The sequence below is a fragment of the Protomyctophum parallelum genome (genome assembly GCF_964188405.1).
Source record: "Protomyctophum parallelum genome assembly, chromosome: 5".
Classification (NCBI taxonomy): domain Eukaryota; kingdom Metazoa; phylum Chordata; class Actinopteri; order Myctophiformes; family Myctophidae; genus Protomyctophum; species Protomyctophum parallelum.
This window is the reverse complement of record NC_139702.1, coordinates 27682385-27701005: the sequence shown is the minus strand read 5'-3', so window position 1 is coordinate 27701005 and position 18621 is coordinate 27682385. Positions and strand designations below refer to the sequence as shown.

At 41.9% G+C, this 18621-nt stretch overlaps 2 protein-coding genes across 4 annotated transcripts in view; one reads left to right on the top strand and one right to left on the bottom strand.

Moving 5' to 3' along the window:
* utp6 (UTP6 small subunit processome component) overlaps nucleotides 1–2501 on the bottom strand; it is a 14291-nt gene extending 11790 nt beyond the window's left edge. Inside the window, exons 1-4 of one of the 2 annotated variants that reach the window (XM_083766025.1) lie at nucleotides 2455–2501; nucleotides 1077–1176; nucleotides 663–747; nucleotides 232–273 (exon numbers count right to left, since the gene is read on the bottom strand). In XM_083766025.1, coding sequence (XP_083622151.1) covers nucleotides 232–273; nucleotides 663–747; nucleotides 1077–1168 — 219 coding nt within the window. In that variant the 5' untranslated portion in view covers nucleotides 1169–1176; nucleotides 2455–2501. Of the gene's footprint in view, nucleotides 1–231; nucleotides 274–662; nucleotides 748–1076; nucleotides 1250–2454 lie in introns of those variants that run through there. The other variant, XM_083766024.1, reaches the window with a different exon arrangement.
* On the top strand, nucleotides 1841–18475 carry suz12b (SUZ12 polycomb repressive complex 2 subunit b). Of its 2 annotated transcripts, none has more exons than XM_083766023.1 (17): nucleotides 1841–2173; nucleotides 2448–2585; nucleotides 3186–3232; nucleotides 3934–3998; nucleotides 4128–4196; nucleotides 4566–4615; nucleotides 4752–4837; nucleotides 4934–5165; nucleotides 9305–9410; nucleotides 9637–9742; nucleotides 9859–10036; nucleotides 10469–10557; nucleotides 11618–11761; nucleotides 12214–12371; nucleotides 14152–14350; nucleotides 15351–15430; nucleotides 15695–18475. In XM_083766023.1, the coding sequence occupies exons 2-17, from the start codon at nucleotides 2456–2458 to the stop codon at nucleotides 16038–16040; spliced, it is 2085 nt and encodes a 694-aa protein (XP_083622149.1). In that variant the 5' UTR covers nucleotides 1841–2173; nucleotides 2448–2455; the 3' UTR covers nucleotides 16041–18475. The 2 variants fall into 2 exon arrangements, with proteins under 2 accessions (XP_083622149.1, XP_083622148.1); XM_083766022.1 differs by having other exon boundaries at nucleotides 2441–2585.
* The last annotated feature ends 146 nt before the right edge of the window (nucleotides 18476–18621 follow it).

Sequence of the window (18621 nt, the reverse complement as noted above, 5' to 3'; positions counted from 1 at the left end):
TACAGTACACAAAATATAATAATTAAACAATAACAAGGTAAAGGAAAATGTACAGTAATCATAGCACACTTTTGAAGGTGCTGTGTGCACTGCATGGTCCTATACTGCATGTGTGACAGTTATTACAGATTTAAAATTTTAATTCTAATGCATAGTGAATCTAAACATAGGAAAAAATACTCATGTCATTTTGATTTGAGAAAGTACTGTAACATCGTGCAAATCTCTTACCTCTCTTCTCTTCTTGATAAGTTCCAGAACATTTATTTCATACTGTAATCAAGTAAAGCTCAGGTTAGTATTCTCCCATCCAGCCTCAACCATAGCCAACACATTGTGATCCTTTAGGATTTTAACAATTCCGGTTTCTTAACGACTCCAGCTCTTAACTGTCCGATTCTTTAAAGGTTCAGCTTCACATGTATTCCTATATATACTATATTAGTATATATACACCTGGTCCAGGGACCCTCTGGGTTACCCGACAGGGTTCCAAATGGACCCTTAACTCTGAGTGTACAAATGGAACCATTTGGTTCTATTTGTAGTACACTCTCAGTTATGGTGATCCTTGAAATTAAAACATTCGAGAACCTCTGGTATTTCATTCCGGATCCCAAACCCAATTGTGATATTTATTGTATAGAGTTTGATGAGCTTACCTGAACGTAGGCAATGAAGTCCTCCTTATTGATGATGTACCTGTGGAGCTTGTATTCCAAGGCTGTTGCTCTCTTGATCATGGACCTACACATCAGGGGAAAAGAACCCATTACGATTGGGAAAGCATCCGTGTCATTTTATATATTTTTTTTAGCTAAAAGGCATTATTTTATACTTTGGCTTTTCAAAAATAGCAGATATACAAGCTCATTCTTTTTAAAGCAAACATTTTAAGTTTTTAACTAAAATCTTTGCTTCTGGGGGTCCCTCATGGAACAAAATATTTTGCCCGTGGTAGAGCAAATGGTAAAGTGTTGGAGAAATTATCAAAATAGCGTAAAAATAGGATTAAAGTTATCCGACCATTAGCTAGCTGACTGTCACTGCTGGACTTTTCAGTGTAAAGTTCTCACCTGACTTCTTTGTTGGTAAACAGTCCTACTCTTTCCAGCTGCTCCAACTCGGGCACTCTGTCCTCCAAACGGTGCTGAACGATCTCTGCCATCCTTCAGACTGTTAAAATTCACAAAATAATTAAGACAATAACACTGTATGAACCAACTGCTGATGTCTCCTACTACACACTACACACTACACACATGTGTCGAGTGGAAGCAGGGGGTGGAAGTTGTGATTGCCTCGTCTTCCGGTCCGTGTGTAAAATAGCTCCGTGGAGAAACGTGTACATGAAATTCACTTTACCATGAAACTTATTTTAGATGATGGTTTATAGGAAAATATACGTGGAGACAAGGTTAAATAAAAATGGAAAAGGGCTGGTATTTATGGTTACTACTCAGAGTGTCTGTAAAAAAAGATTTGATTATTTGTTTAGTTTTGTTAAAAAGCAGTAACAGTATAAACAGAAGCATTGCAACAAACCGCATTTACATTCTTCCACATTTAAAAGCAATTACTGTCATGTCACTACAACCACTGTGCAAACTCACATAAATAAAACAAATATATAAATTAATGGTGGATCAGTTCCATCCATGCAAATTATGTGCATGGCTCGATTTCCCGCAAAATCGCAGAAAGTGATCCCGCGGTCGCGTGTCATTATGCCTCATTTACGCCCACCCACAGCCGTCCGCGGCCAATCACCGGCCTCACACAGCTCTACCCGAAGCCCATTGGCCGAGAAGTGCTTAATGCTTTGCTATCCAGTACAAAATCGGAGGAAAGCAAGCCAACTACTGTAGGAGAGAGAGATAGATAATATCAAATAATAAATAACTCTGTCCAAAAATAATCCACCTCGCCTACACCGGGCACCGTATATCCTCTGCCGGGGGACCAGAAAGGGGGAACTGAAGCATCTAAACTGGATGTCGGTGTGGTAGCATTAAGCCAACGATGCTAGCCTTGCTAGCCAGCTAGCCAGCAGCATCTGTCCCTCCTCTCCTCGCCTCCTCCTCTGCCTGCCAGGCTGCGAGGCTTGTGTTCTGTTCTGCTAGCCAGCTGTGGCTAACTGAGGCTAACTGAATAAACTGATGCCATTAGCCAGGTTGGATTGATTTTCTTTCTGTTGCTGTTGTACCCAGGATCTGTGTTTAAAGACAGCATTTTCGAGATTCTTTGTCATTACCACTCGTGCTAATGCCCAAATAGTGCCTAAACAAATAGCTTATATCTCCACTAGTTAAGAGTTAGCATTGTGGTTTTCGCTAACTTGGACTAGTGCTAATGGCTAATAATTGAGCTAAACTGCGGTGGTGCTGTTTGTTATCATGGCATTGTTGTGGCTGTGATCTGATATCGTGTTTTTGTGAAGCCCTCAGGTCTTACTATGAGCGGGGTGAGTTGTAAAGCGAACGGAGCGGCGTACCCGGCCTCGTCAACCGCCATGAACTCTGTGAAGAAGCCCAAGATGGAGCAGATTCAGGCCGACCATGAGCTGTTCCTGCAGGCCTTTGAAAGTGGGGACCCAGATTATAATTATTTCATAATGCGGTGGTGGTGTTGTGGGCTACTGTTGTGCTGTCAGTCAGATGGACTTCCTCATAATTGGAATGAACATTATGTTCCACTACAGTTGTTTTGTCTCTTGCATGTACATTTTTGCTTTCCACATCTGAACATATGTCATGATGATGGTGGGGCCTGTTAGCTGAACTTGGTGTGAAAGTCATGAGGGTGCTACAGTACATGCATGTTTCCCTCCCACAGACAGACATTGCTAAATATCTTTTGGACAAACCGGTGTCACACCTTTTAAACACACATTGACTTCAAACAGTCTTAACATTCTTAAATGCTTAACATGTAGTCATGTACTATGAAAAGTTCTATTATTACTGGTGTGGGTGTGTGTCAATGAACTACAGTAGTTGTACATTGTTGACATTCCTTAGTATATGGAGTTATTTGGCACAACTTCTTTAGGTTGTGACAATGATGTTATAATGGGATATGGGTGGGTGAGTGGCATTTATTACAGTGGACTGATGGAAAACTGAGAAATGCATTCATAAAGTTTACATTTCACATTCACTATTTAAATTGATCTTTATTTCTAGAGCCAACTCAGATATACAGATTTCTGCGCACAAGGAATTTGATGGCAGTAAGTTGACACATTTATTTATTACTGTACATTTTTGAGAAAAATACACATTTTGGCAAGGATTAAAGGAGTATTCCATCGCGCCTCAGGCCCAAATTAGACAGACCCATAGTTTAAGATTTAGACTCATATCAATTTTGACATTTTCCATCTACAAGAGTCTTAAGTCCATTCTCTCTGTGGTGTTGGACAGACACAGCTGTCCGACACAGACACAGCTCCGAACATGTACAAAATACAAATGCAAAATATAAGGTGCTTACCCAGATTCCCCAAATGTTAGAGAGACTGCTAGGGTGCTTGTGCAATGTATTAAGTCTGTAGTTTTCAATAAAGAAGTGTTTTAGTCCTGTAAGTGGCCAAACGCCATTTTCCCATCCCCCTTGTTTACTGAGCTTATTGAGGGTAATTCCGGATGCGCCTGTTCACTAAAGCCATTGGAAACTTCCGACAGAATCGACCACTTATGGGATTAAAACACTATTTATTGAAAACTACAGAGCTACAGTGTGCTAGAGAAACATTTTCCCCCTCTACCACTGGTTAATGGATATAATAACATAAGAATTTGGTAAAAAAAACTGCCAGTCCGAAATCCTCCTTTAAAGTGAAAGGCTCCAATCTTCCGAGTTGCTCCAGCGCCTTCTTCATTCAACACATTTGTAGCAAGTTGTACTAATCTGCTCACATTTCTACTCTAGCCGATATTCTTGCACAGGACACTCACCTTCATGACTCACAGAAATACAAGAACAAATGCCAAAAGGTAAAACATTTGAGTAATTAATTGATACAAAATATGATTTAGAGTGGATTTCCTATTCAACCTCACTTGTCATCAAAATACGAGCACTCCTGGTTAATGTCGTCCCTTCATTTCAATTCTTGTAACCAGGAAAACATTCAAAGTGGATGATCTGTTGCAGAGAGTGGAGAAGATGAAGGGAGAGCAGGAATCTCAAAAGTAAGATGTCAATATGAGTTTCATACGATGGCAATGTTATTCAAGAATTCATATATATGACGTGTGTGTGTAACTGAGTGCGTCGGGTTGGGTCCGGGGTAGCAGAGTTGCTTTTCCAGTTCAAGTTCTTTATTAGTGTCCCGACTCCCCAGAGGGCAATTTGATTTGCAGCAGATCATAGAGGTTTAAAACATAAAAGTACAAAACAGACAATGTGACAACATAGTATAGGACAACATGGCATGAGCACATCTGTGCAATTGATAAAAAAGGATAAGAAATAAAAGTAGCCAAGTACAGTACAGGGTGAAGCATCGTCCCATCTGAATGTGACCATGTCAAACCCTCTTGTTTTTTCTGTGTCTTTAGTTTGTCTTCACATCTGCAGCTAACATTCACTGGGTTCTTCCATAAGGATGGTAGGCCAATGTTACTGTTTAATAAAATGAATATGTCTTAGTGATCTTGTTCTGAATTTGTGATACTGGTGAAATTATTTGTTAATGAGCAAGATGAAGTTGATTTCACTGAATTGAAACATGACTTGCCTTACAGAAAAGCCATCTCAGAATTCTGAAAATGAACAAAACTCAGTGTCCCTTGAGGTGCTACTTGTCAAAGTCTGCCATAAAAAACGCAAGGTAGAGTTACAAATGTGAAATTAATGTTCAGTGAAGATTTACACATACCACATGCATCTGATTTAGCCTTTCAAATTGTATGTGTCTTTCTTCCAGGATGTCAGCTGCCCGATTAAGCAAGTGCCTACAGGAAAAAAGCAGGTGCCTTTGAATCCTGACAGCAACCAAACCAAGTCGGGCTCCTACCCGTCTTTACTTGTCTCTAGCAATGAGTTTGAGCCCAGCAACAGCCACATGGTGAAGTCCTACTCACTCCTGTTCAGGGTGTCACGCACAGGGAGGAGAGACACCAATGGTCTCGTCAATGGAGAAGCCAACGAGAACATTGGTGAGTAGAAACCCCTTGCAGGGTTTCCAGGGTCTTAAACACTTTACAATTTACAATTTAGGCATTTAGCAGACGCTCTTAATCCAGAGCGACTTACATTAAGCAAGAACAAAAAGCATGGGAATACATCACAAAAAAGCATTTATCATGAAACATGCGTAAGCTAAGAAAGTAACAGTGGAATATCTATATTATGAGACTATACAAACTATATATATACTACTATGCTATACATATGTACTATGGCGTGCTATGACTATATACAATGCAATTATAGTGCTGTCTACATAACATGCTATAAGTCTGTATCAAATGCTATCTAAGTCTACAGAAATGCTATCTAAGTGCTATGGGCCATGATGGAGTCTGAAAAGGTGGGTTTTCAGACTACGGCGGAAGATTGGGAGTGATGCTGCAGTTCTGACTGCAATGGGAAGTGCATTCCACAGTTTTGGAGCCAGAAGGGAGAAGAGTTTGGGACTTGTGGAGCGTTGTCCCGGCGTTTTTAGTGAGGGTACTTCCAGCTTCCCTGCGTTGGCTGATCTGAGTGTGCGGGAGGGTTTGTAGGGTTCAATCATACTTGCAAGATATGGGGGAGCCATACCTTTGGTTGCTTTGAATGCCAGCATCAGAGTTTTGTATTCTGTGCGGGCAGCGACCGGGAGCCAGTGGAGGGAGCGGAGCAGGGGGGAGACATGTGAGAATTTTGGCTGGTTGAAGACTAAGCGAGCTGCGGCATTTTGGATCAGCTGGAGAGGCTTAAGTGCACATGCTGGTAGGCCAGTAAGGAGGGAGTTACAATAGTCGAGTTTTGACAAGACTGTTGTCTGGATTAGGAGCTGGGCTGATTCCTTCGTGAGGAACGGTCTAATTCGTCGTATGTTATAGAGTGTGAACCTACAGGATCGAGTGACAGCTGTGATGTGAGCTTTGAACGAGAGCTGACTGTCCAGGACAACACCGAGGTTCCTGGCTGTTGGGACAGACTTTACCAGGGCGTTGTCTACGGAGATAGTTAGCTCCCGCATAGGGCAGGACTTAGCTGGGAAGAAGAGAAGCTCAGTCTTGTCTGGGTTCAGCTTGAGGTGATTGGAGGACATCCACTGTGAGATGTCAGCCAGGCATGCAGTGATGCGCTCTTCCACCTGAGTGGCAGAGGGGGGGAAGGATAGAAACAGTTGTGTCATCGGCGTAGCAGTGATAGGATATGTTGTGAGCAGAGATGATAGTGCCAAGGGATTTAGTGTACAGTGAGAAAAGGAGGGGACCAAGTACAGATCCCTGTGGGACCCCAGTTTGGAGGGTTCGGGGGGATGATAACAGACCTTTCCAGGAAACCTGGTAGGTCCGGTCGGTGAGGTAGGAGGAGAACCACTTTAGTGCCGTTCCACCGATGCCTAGATCCGCTAGGGTGTCTAGGAGCAGCTGGTGGTTCACTGTGTCAAATGCTGCCGATAGGTCTAGGAGAATCAGTACTGCAGAGTGGGAAGCAGCTTGGGCAGCATGTAGTGCTTCTGTGACTGCCAGCAGGGCAGTTTCTTTGGAGTGGGCCTTCTTGAATCCGGACTGGTTGGGATCCAGCAGGTTGTTCTGTGAGAGATGGAGAGAGAGCTGGTTGGAGACAACACGTTCAATGGTTTTAGAAATGAATGAAAGGAGTGATACCGGTCTGTAGTTCTTGACATCTGAGGGGTCAAGGGTTGGTTTCTTGAGGTGTTACTCTGGCTGACTTGAGGGCAGTTTAACCCTATTGGTTTTTAAATGTAATCTTTGGATATAAATAGCTGATCTACAACCTCACAATGGTTTGCAATGTGACATGTAAGCTTACTGTTTTCATGTTCTGTGTGAATGTTCCCCCAGAATGGGGATTGCTAGGGCGCAAGTGGTTAAACACAGCAGGGAACATTTCCTTTAATAGTTGACATTAAAGGCCTATTCATAGTCTGGATCTTCGGTGGTGAGGTGACCACCGCTCCGGTGGTGAGCTGACCACCGGAGCTGAAATAACGTTGAGCGGTGGTGAGTAAAAACAGAGAGAAGGGCTGGAGCGGTGGCGGTGGTTTGCTCTTCACCGCGGCTCGTGACGTCATGTTGTAGTTCGGTGGTCACCTAACCACCGAAAATCCAGACTATGTATGAGCCTTAACGGCCTCCCTTCGGGACAGGGCAGCAGAGTGGTGCTGTGTCTGTTTGGGTAGGGAGGTAGAGAGATGTCCTCAGCTGTTGTCTTCTACACTCAGTGACATGTAGGAGAGACTCAGTGACAGAGGAGACATTACATTAAATTAGAAAAAAAAGAATGGAATAGTTGACATTAACATGTACCAACTACAACATTAGCAGAAGAGTGCTACACACAGGTTTTAAATGGTTGCTTAGCAACAAGAGTCATGGCAAGCATTTTCCGCAGGCATTTATAGATATAGATATTGTACGGCATCCCTATTGGAGTCGTAGCTACTTTATTGGCAAGTGAGGAGCATAGCACATTCAAATGATAACCAATCAAACTACATGCTCACTGTTCAGTGGTTGATTGAATGTATTGAAACAACAAATGGAGCCTAGTACACTGTGAGCGTTTAACTTAGAATTGAAACGGTAGACATCATTTTGACAGCTGCCAGGAAGGAACAATAATGGTGGTAATAAACGGCCCAGAAAAGAGTTTGATGTACTGATTTGCAACCCCATAGAGCAGTGTCTCTCAACCTTTTTTGTCCCGGGGCACACTTTTCATAGCCTAAAAATCTCGGGGCACACCTAGATATATGGTGTGTGTATATACTGTATATATAATATATGATATATATATATATATATATATATATATATATATGAACCCAATATACTTTTAAAAACACACATGACAGCACTCGTCAAATTACTTTAAAGAGAAAGAAAAGGACAGAGAGAGACAGTGCCTCAGTTTCACCAATTTATTTTTGAAAACTCATACAAAATGTAGCACACACATGTTCAATTTGTCAATGCAAAGTAATACTTCTAAATAAAAAAAGGAGTTGTAAAAACAAGAACAAAAATATTTTGCCACAATACAATGGTCTTAAACTTGAGCACTTTTGTACAAAGAAAATCGTAAAAAACAATTGATAAAAAGAAAAGTAAATATTTTTGACAAGTTCTGTCTTAGTGTGAACCTTGAGCTTGTTTTCCTGAACAAAGAGTTTTTATCCTGGCTGGATGCTGGACAAACAGACACGGAGCTCTTCATTTTCAAGTCAGGCTTGAAAAGCTAAGCTCACAGGTAGGTTGTGGAAAAGGGGAGCAGCACTGCCATTGCGCTGGCTGTGATGGCTGGATATTCTTTCAAGTATCAAGAGACTTGCCTGCTTCGTTGTGTCTTTCTCCTTTTTTTCTTTCAAGCTCACGAAAAAGTGTTTGTCCTTCGTAGCGAGTTCATCATGATTGGTATGAAGGTGGCGCTTCAGTTTACTCTGAACCATGCGCTGTTTGCAAGCTTGAATCCACAAACTATACACAGCGGAATCGGGTACGTTTTATCCCCAGTAAACGTGAATCCAAACTTCATGTAATCATCGCGGTACAGTCTGGCAGGGGCTTTCTTTGTAGGCGTTGCGTTAGTAGCCGCCGTTGTTGCTGTTGTTGCTGTGCCGTCGTCAGGTGGAGGTGACTCGGCGGCGCTGTGTGTGCTGCTGTCGGGTTCTGGTGGTGTCTTTCTGGAGGGAGCGAAATGTCTGTGCTGTGCCCCATTTATACAGTAAAGTTGCCAGGCGATTAACATTTCTATGGCCGATGGTCGTTAAGAGTGAAGAGTCTATTGTTCCGTCGTCATGTTGTTTTCGCATGTCTATTTAGACGTGTGACAACAACAACGACGCAACAATAGGACGCCTATCTATCGCTTTCGGGGGAGGGCTAGTGTTACTTTTGGTCAAAATCTCGAGGCACACCTGGAGATTTCAAAGGCACAGTAAAGTGCTGCGGTACATAGGTTGAGAAACACTGCCATAGAGTACACCTGGGGTTGGCATTGCCTTGTTGTTTGGTTGAGTTAGGTAGGACGGATCAACTTGTTGAGATGTGTTTACATGTGCCAGAATGATACGGCTTTTTCAGATGTTTGATGCAATTTAATTGTTTTCTCTGTGTAGATGTGACAGAAACTCCGAGCAGAAAAAAGAGGGGTTCGTCCCACAGAGAAGAGGGAGACACCACAGAGACATATGTTGCACAGATGACTGTCTTTGACAAGAACAGGTGAGTGGTGGATGGGCTCATGCTAAAGGGTGCAATAAGCGTCAAAATGTATTCAGATAGACTTTATTGGTTCCCGTGGGGAAATTCAGGTGTTGTCTGTAACCTCAGTAAGCATGAAGCACTCCTGTAGTAATAGAAATAGCAGAAAAACTATTGTTAGCCTGTGCGTCAAAATCGTGCTCTGTCCTCCATCCCTCTTAATTGCCATCTGTGTCTCCCCATTCAGGAGGCTGCAGCTTTTGGATGGGGAATATGAGGTGTCGATGCAAGGTATGGAAGACAGCCCTGTCAGCAAGAAGAGAGCAACATGGGAGACCATTCTGGACGGGAAGGTTCGTGTTTGAGCGAGCCAAGTGTATTCCATGTATTTGTCCGTTTTTACTTTTTCCGTGTGTCTTTGCTGTGTTAATAAATAATCATGTGCATTACTGTCCTCCTTCGCACACAGAGGCTGCCGCCGTTTGAGACATTCTCTCAGGGACCCACGTTGCAGTTTACACTGCGTTGGACAGGTGATGCCAGCGACAAGTCCACTGCCCCTGTGGCCAAACCGCTGGCCACCCGCAACTCGGACAGCTCCAGCCCCATGGAGACGCGGACCAGCAACAACAGAGCTGCCCTAATGTGTAAGGCTGACTGGCTGGCTGATCTCTGATCAGAATTATTTGATTCTGAATGACGAAATAGTGTCCATGTAAATACGGAGAAGGATTTGTACAGGTGTACACCTTTTGTGTTGTTACAAATAATGTATTGCTGACGACGATATGTTTGTTGGTGGATGTCCATATGCTCATCCTGCAAGTTATTAAAGTAAACTGATAGTTAAAGAGTTTTTGTAGAGTGCATTTTCACCCTTACTAAGAAACAAATATGTTTTAATTCAAAACAAAGATCAGAGTGCTCCACGAAAAGAAAAGTTATGGAATTCCAACCCACACTCTTCTTAAATATTGGTGTGGAACAGTGTATTTGTTAGTTACTACAGTATTCATCTAGGGTCTAATTGATTTAGTGAATTTGCTGTTCTAAGAATAACTCCCATGTCTTCCATGCAGCTTTGAAAGACTCGGTCACCACAGATGTACAGATGAGGAAAGAACTGATCCTTTGTGAGCCGCGGCAAAAACTACGTATATTTTATCAGGTACAACAGTCACAACACAGGATATGCGTGGGTGTAGGATATGTTTGTGTCGTGTGTATATATATATATACATGCCTTAATTTGAACACTTGATAGACCTAAACACAGACATGAAATGAGGTACACTCGGCTTGTTAGTTAAACAATAAACTGAATCATATTTGATTAGTTGACCAGTGTCCATTGTCAATCTGATCAATTGAAAAGCTGGTAACAATAGACCAAATACTGCATATCCTATCATACAATATACCTCAATAAATTGACCAGTAGGTATAACTATTAACTAGGGTTGCGATCCTTTAGGAGTTTCTTAACGATTCACTCTTAGCAGTCTGCTTCAGTGCTTCCTATATATTTTTAAAAATATATTTAATTTTGGCCTTTATTATATTTTATAAACACAAATTCAATCATACATGCAGCATTTCATATACTGTATATAAAGAGGATATGTGCGTGACATCATCATTCATCATACGTCAATGCCTCCTGAGTGGCAAAAACTACTTTCTGGCCTTGACAGTCCATACATCCAAACCTGATTGCATTAAACTACGATAAACTCACTTCGCCACTCGATTTGCCACTCACTTTATGCATGCGCATACCCTCTATCCGATCCTCTGAGTTACTTAACCCATTCTGACCGGGCACCCATTTTGGTGTTGGCATCATGTTATGCTTTAGCTATTGAAAAATAGCAGATCTACAAGCTCATATCGCGCCACCGAGTGGCGCGATACGAGCTTGTAGGTCTGCTATTTTTGAAAAATCGAAGAGCGACTGACATTTCTAGAATCTGATCTCAGGTCAGAATGGGTTCATCAGACCAGTGTGTGTCCAGTGGAAACCTCGTATGAATCTGATCTCAGGTCAGAATGGGTTAAAGGGGTTACAAATGATAGTTTACAAATGGAACCAAATGAACCCTTATGGGTCCATTTGGTTCCATTTGTACACAGTTATGGTAGTCCTTTAAAATTGAAAAGTGAGAGAACCAGTGTATGTGATAATCCGCTTCCAGTGACTAAATACACCTATTCTTTCCTGTGTGAAGTTCCTGTACAACAACAACACACGGCAGCAGACCGAGGCGAGGGATGATCTCCATTGTCCCTGGTGCACCCTCAACTGTCGGAAGCTCTACAGTCTGCTCAAACACCTCAAACTCTCCCATAGTCGCTTCATCTTCAACTATGTGGTAAGGGTGCGTGTGTGTGCGTGAGACCGTGTACACTGACTGGATAGTGGATACCTCATTGCTTTATCATAGTGTTTAAAGGATTTTAAAACATCCTGGACTTTAAAGAATGAATGTAAAGTGTTTGAAGTGTGCCTGTAAAGCGAGCGGTGGAATGTTACCGCAGTCTTGGAGGTACTTTTATTAAAAACCTTTTTCACGTACCGTAGTAGTTGGCTTTTTCTGTCTAAAATCGTAAATGTTCCCCTTATAGTATCCTGTGTCGATGTGTGTGTGTGTGAAAGGGGTATTGCATAGCTATGATTTGTGAGAGATTGGTTGTGCTCTTCTTGCATATAACCAAATTGCAGTTTGTTAATCGTTTCTCTTTTCTGTCTGTTGTGGGTCCCTCCAAAGGCATTGTGGTCGAGGTCGACATGCTCTCGTTTAATTGGCATTTTTTATATTCACAGCCTCACCCGAAAGGAGCGCGAATAGACGTGTCCATCAACGAGTGCTATGACGGCTCTTACGTGGGCAACCCTCAGGACATCCACAGTCAACCTGGCTTTGCTTTCAGCCGCAATGGCCCTGTCAAGAGGACTGCCGTCACTCACATATTGGTGTGCAGGTAAGAGTCGCCCCTATTTAAAAGTTACAGACCACCTGCTGTACAGAGTCGAGCAATTAGTGTCCAACCCTAATTTATTCATGAATTGTTAATTAACCAAATTCAGATTTTTAATGAGCATTTGATTAAGTTGCAAAAAGGAAGAGAACTGCGCACAGTTGGGCTCCAGTTGTAACATGGCACACCTGCCTGCGACATTTCCAGCTATATGCTTTTCATCAGACATGCTTTCCATTTGCCAAACAGCATGTAGCTCGAAACGTCACGCTGTTCTGTCATTTTGCACTATTTCTAATTTCAAATTTTTACATATCTAATTTCCTAGTGTTTAAAATGAGATATTCCTCTAAATCGGGATAGACATGTAAAAGAAAAATCACATCCGTGTGAAGTGAGGGGCGCTAATATATTAAAGTCTAACTCATGTTGATTGGTGATGTGATGTAAAACAAATGGTGCCAACACAAACATTAAATTCATTAATTAAATGTTAGGGACAAGATGTCTAAAATGTTCCCTTCATTGTCAATGTCGTTTTTAAAACAAACATTGAACTAAAAACAAACATTAAACCTGTATATAGGAGGGCCCTCAAAAATGAAGGTGCATTTTCGAACTCCAGCCCCTGCCCTTCAAATTCCCTCTGCACGTCCCTGCCCTATCCCCTCTTGAAAGCAATTGAATGGACTGGACTTGCTGGTTGCGTCCCACTGGGAGGAGACCCCTGGGCAGACCAAGGCGCAGTTGGAGGAAATGCATCGACTCACTGGCCTTGGAACGTCTCGGAATCCCCCAGGAGGAGGTCACTAATGTTGCTCTGGAGAGGGAAGTCTGGAGCACTCTGGTGGAGCTGTTGCCCCCGCGACCCAACTACAGATAAGCGGTGGAAGATGGATGGACTTGCTGGTTGTTAAAAGCCGGGCGTTGGGCTACTTTTAATTTTTGCAGGCCGCGGGACGGGCTGGTCGTTTAATATATTGTTTTGTGGGGCGGGTTAGTGCGGGCTGGCTCCCGTGGCGGCACAGGCGGGTTATGAAAAAGGCCGGCCCGCGCATCACTAGTGGACTGGATTTTGGGTGTGAACTGGAATGCAAACAAATCAAACTGAGGTTTTTCTGTGTCTGTGTGAATTATTATTTATTATTGAGTTGAAGGTTTGCTTGTGGGTAACCAATGTGGTTTTCAGGTGAATGCGCTTGTGGTTATTTATCCTCGCAAATCCTTTCTAAAAAACCTGTTTTGTCCAAAACTAAATTGTGTTAGGCATTGGACTAACTGGCACTGCAAAACGGTAACATCAAGTCAAACTTACAACAGTGTGCAATGAAGTATATGAATACCTTTTAGTCTGTCTGAACCTCTCGTTGTCATTAAAAAAAACTAGAGCGGTGCCCGTTGGGCACTGGCCTACTTGGAACGATGCAAGTTGGAAATGAATGCCCCACCCGGATATTATGTCTGTTTTTTTTATGCCCATATATGGAGTTCTTTGTTAGGCATGCTCCAAATATGGAGTCTATGCAGGCCAGCTCCATATATGGACACTGGACGGGGGCCTTTTTGGAGTGGTTCTGGACCACTGTGGGTCTGAAGAATCGACACCGGGCACTGCACCACCCCCCCCTGTGGTGGGGTGTGGAACGCGTGTGGCGAATTTGAAGTCAGTGGGGCGACCATTTTCTCGAGTTGCATGGATTACAGACGTACGTACACACAGACTAGTTTGATGATAATACACATCCACATAAATGCCTTGTCACTCCTGCTTGTCATCCGTCAGGCCAAAGAGGACCAAGCCGAGTCTGTCAGAGTTCCTGGAGTCCGAGGACGGGGAGTTGGAGCAGCAGAGGACGTACGTGAGCGGTCACAACCGCCTCTACTTCCACAGCGACAGCTGCATGCCCCTCCGGCCGCAAGAGATGGAAGTCGACAGTGAGGACGAGAGAGACCCCGAGTGGCTCAGGGAGAAGACCGCCACGGTAAAGAGGCCATTGCTCAGAATGCCATGCTTGTAGGGACTTTTATCTATGCAGCTAATTTAGACCCATACATGCCAGTAATGTAATAAAGTACAACCCAAACACACTTGAATAGACTTGAAATTGCTTAACCCGTTTAGACCCGAGTTAAAAACATTCACTTTGAAAGAATATATATTCAAAGATTTGCACCACATTTTTACGATTTTTCAAAAATAGCAGACCTGCTATTTTTCAATAGCTAAATTGTAACATAATGTTTAAAAGACCAAAATGGGTAAATGTACAGCAGCCAAAAACTTTAATTTTAAAATGTACAAATATGAGTAATAATAATGAATTACAATAATTACGGTATAATGGAACAAAGTCCAGCATGCACATTTTCTTTTGGGAGTTGTAATTGGGATATAAAGAAATTATCCAAATAACATTTGATGATTCATTTTAATTTCACCTCTACTGTGTTGTGACCATCGTGAGTCTCTTTACAGTGCTGTGCTTTCCTTCAGTGGAAAGGATAGTTTTATAAAACAAAAATTACAACCGGTAACTTTTCCATTAGTAACTAATTGGCATCCATTAGTAACTAATTAACATGTACCACTGCAAAAACGTTTGCAATGGTTGCTTAGCAACATGAGTCATGACTAGCGTTTTCCGCAGGCATTTATAGACCATGCCAGTGTACTTGTTCTCGCTAGAGTACAGCTTGGGTCCCACCTTATTTCCTGTCTACTGATATTTCACAAACACTGCCACAGGAAATTAACTATTGAGTGCAGCTGGTTAAAATAAGCTTTCGTGTACACTTGAATCCCACTACTTTGCTGGGAACATACATTGCCGACATCAGCAGGGAAGAATTTGTTAATCACATGGCAGTTTATATAACTGAAATGTGAATATTTACAGTATCCATGAAAGTACATGAATAAACTTAAAACAATGATTGGATACTTTTTTTTTTAAAGTACATTGTATTTGGCATTTTTCTCAGCAACTGGACGAGTTCACAGATGTCAATGAGGGAGAGAAGGAGGTGATGAAACTCTGGAATCTACACGTCATGAAGAATGGGTATGTATACAGTATGTTAAATATGGACCAAATGTTGACACCATCTTGTAGCTTCCACATGGTCATCAGTTAAAACTAACCTACACACAGTATTTGATTAGCCTATAATATAAACCATTGACCGATGAACTGTGTGATGTGCCACCCGCAGCTCCACATAATTATTTTCCGTTTGTACATTTAGGCATTGTATTTCTCAGATTTTTCTTGCAAATGTCGCTGCTTTGAACTGCTGGAAACTCACATCTGATCAAACTGTCATAGCACCCCACCCTCCCCTTGCAGCCTGATCGCGGACAACCAGATGAACCAGGCCAGCATGCTGTTCGTGGAGAACTGCGGCGCCTACATCGCCCGCCGCAATCTCTGTCGCAACTTCCTCCTGCACCTGGTGAGCATGCACGACTTCAACCTGGTGAGTGTGGCGACCATAGACCGCGCCATGGCGCGCCTCCGGCAGATCCAGGAGGAGCTCCCGGACGCCGTGGAGGGGGACCACGACCTGTTGGCGAGTCTGATGATGGGAGGAACCTGGCCCTGCAACGGGACCACCAGCTCCTCCAGCGGAGGGAAGCACGGCAAGAGGACAAAAGGTGGCGTAACGGACTGATGTCATTCGGTCGGACGGATGGACAGACGCTGATCGCTGTCTTTTTTTGGGAGTTTTTGTTTTTCTGACCATTACCGGCCCTTTTGGTGCTTAGATAGGTGGGAGGAGTTACAGTGCAGGAACTCTCTTTGAGACAGACAGATATATACCGGGTACATAAACAATCTTTTTAGGGACTTGAGAAGACTGAACCAAATATGAACAATTATACAATACAAACACCCACATCCACACAAATCTGGTATTTGAGGACGGGATAATTGGAGTTGAACCAACTTAATATGCATCGTGTCAGGGCCACAAACCGGAGCTGCTGTTGTGTGAGGGTAAACTGATAAACCTTGTTATTTTGGTGTGACCGTCTCATAAGGACTGTATCACCAATACAGTAAGAAGTATACAATAACAGTGTCACTCATTGTTTGTACACGTACACAATAACCTTGTTGGCTCTTGCTCTTATAGTTGATTATTTTAGAACTTGGTATTCATATTTTAGAAAACTGTTAACTTGAATGTTCAAGTTTTTTATTTGATCCCTGCTGCATCATGTCAAATGCAGTTTGTCTCAAACATTCTGAAATGTCTTTTCCCTTGTCATAAGGGAAACCGTTTAGTTTGATTTTACAGTCATCCGTGATATTAATTTGGTTTAATGAAAAGTGGGACTTTTACCTGCTAATGTTAGAAATCTAAAGTATGGTTTGTTGAACGACAACTCTGCTGTACTTTGTTGAAGGACAACTCTGCCATCTTTCAAGCTAGTCTCCCTTTAGGACTGCAACTTTTATTAATAATGTTCTTGGCAATACTTTTGTGAGAAATGTATAATGTTTATAATCGACTACACGATTTAGTCTGATGAACCACTTAAGCCCTCTTATGCTCCATCTCACACACACTGTTTTGCAAAAATAGTATGAAAGGCAAGGCACATCTACAAGCTTAGAATGTACGTTCACACATTCTAAACTTGTATATGGCCTATATTGACATGCCCAAGGATGCTAGGTTGAAAGTGGTTAAATGAACTGTTGCAGCCCTATTGAATTTAAATCCATTTATGCTACTGAAATTCAAACGTTTTGTTTTTCTTTTCTCTCCTTATCTGATCAAATTTATTTTTCTGTTTCATGTGAAATACACCAGATCTACCTGTCCATGTTGTCTATATACCTGGCTGCAGAAAGTTTCCCTGGACCAAATGAGGTGACCTAGTTATGTCAGAATATAAGGAAAAAAACTTTTCCTTTTCCACCATCGATATATATTTTTCTCTTAAGTGGTAGTGCTTTAAGTGGTAGCTTAATCACTAAGTTCTTGAGCAATTTTCAAAGATTTTAAACTTTCAGGCCCTTCAACTTTCATCTCCTATGTGGTGCAGTGTGACCTAAACAGGCGTACAGCTTTTGTTTTTCCATAGGATCACTCGTACACACCAGCGGGGACAGGTGATGGCTCTAGCGTATACTGTACGTTTTATAGCGTCTTGTAAGTCGAACTTTGTAGTTAAGCCTGTGTACTGGTGATGCAGTTAAAGCCAGTGCTGGACTCACAAGGTGAAATCGACTTTGAGATCTTCACACCAAAAGATGCAATTTGAGATGAAGCTGAAAACTTGTGGAGTTGTCCTTCATATTATGGATCAGTGGGAGTTGACAACATTGCAGTACAGTAGTAATGTTATGAGGCTGGATTCCAGGTCAAGAGAATAACTGATTTGGATTGCAGGCTAGAACTGTTACCATAGGGCTACATTTAAAATGATCGTACTCTTATTAAGCCTTGTGGCCCACATTGACAAAACATTCAAGAACAAATTACTTATCTATTGACATATTTTGATAATATGCTGAAACCTGTTTTTTGAGTACAAGGTTCGAAAAGGTTGGGAATACAAAAGGCCTGATGGCATCCTGTATTATAAAGCAGGGTTATACTTGTTACTTTACAGAAACTTTGTATACATTGTAATGTTAAATCTAGCTGTACCCCATTGTGAATCCAATTATCTCTGATTTTATTTTTTCTTCCTTTCCTCAAAGCAATATGCTGATGGTTGGTTTTGAGGTCCAACTCACTTGTTTTATCCTATTAGGTGCAGTTTATGCCAAAGTGGGTGATTTTCATTGAAGTCTTTGTTAGTTCTGTTCTACTTTTAGCACCTTCTATCGTTAGTTCATTTCACAATAAGGTTTCAAATCCATAGATCTATGGTGTGTACAAACTGATGGTAAACACCTTATTTCTCTTTTTGGATAACCACGATAGCCTTTTCCCTGCCCTCAGCCTTTTGTGCACATTTTCCTTTTGTCATCTGGAATAGGGAAATCCAGTCAATTCACCACTATTATCAAAGCACCGTGTTAAAATTTGTGAAATGTAAACTTTGAATATGGGGATTTTTATATTTAAATAAAATACATTTGACCTTGTTCTTGTATTAACGGTTCTCAATCTTAACATGTTTATACAATAGCCATTGGGCTCTATTCAAATTCTAGCTGCTAAGAACAGTTTTGTGTGAACATTAACAAATTGGTCATTGGCTACTTGGTTATAACATTGATGTTGAAATAAG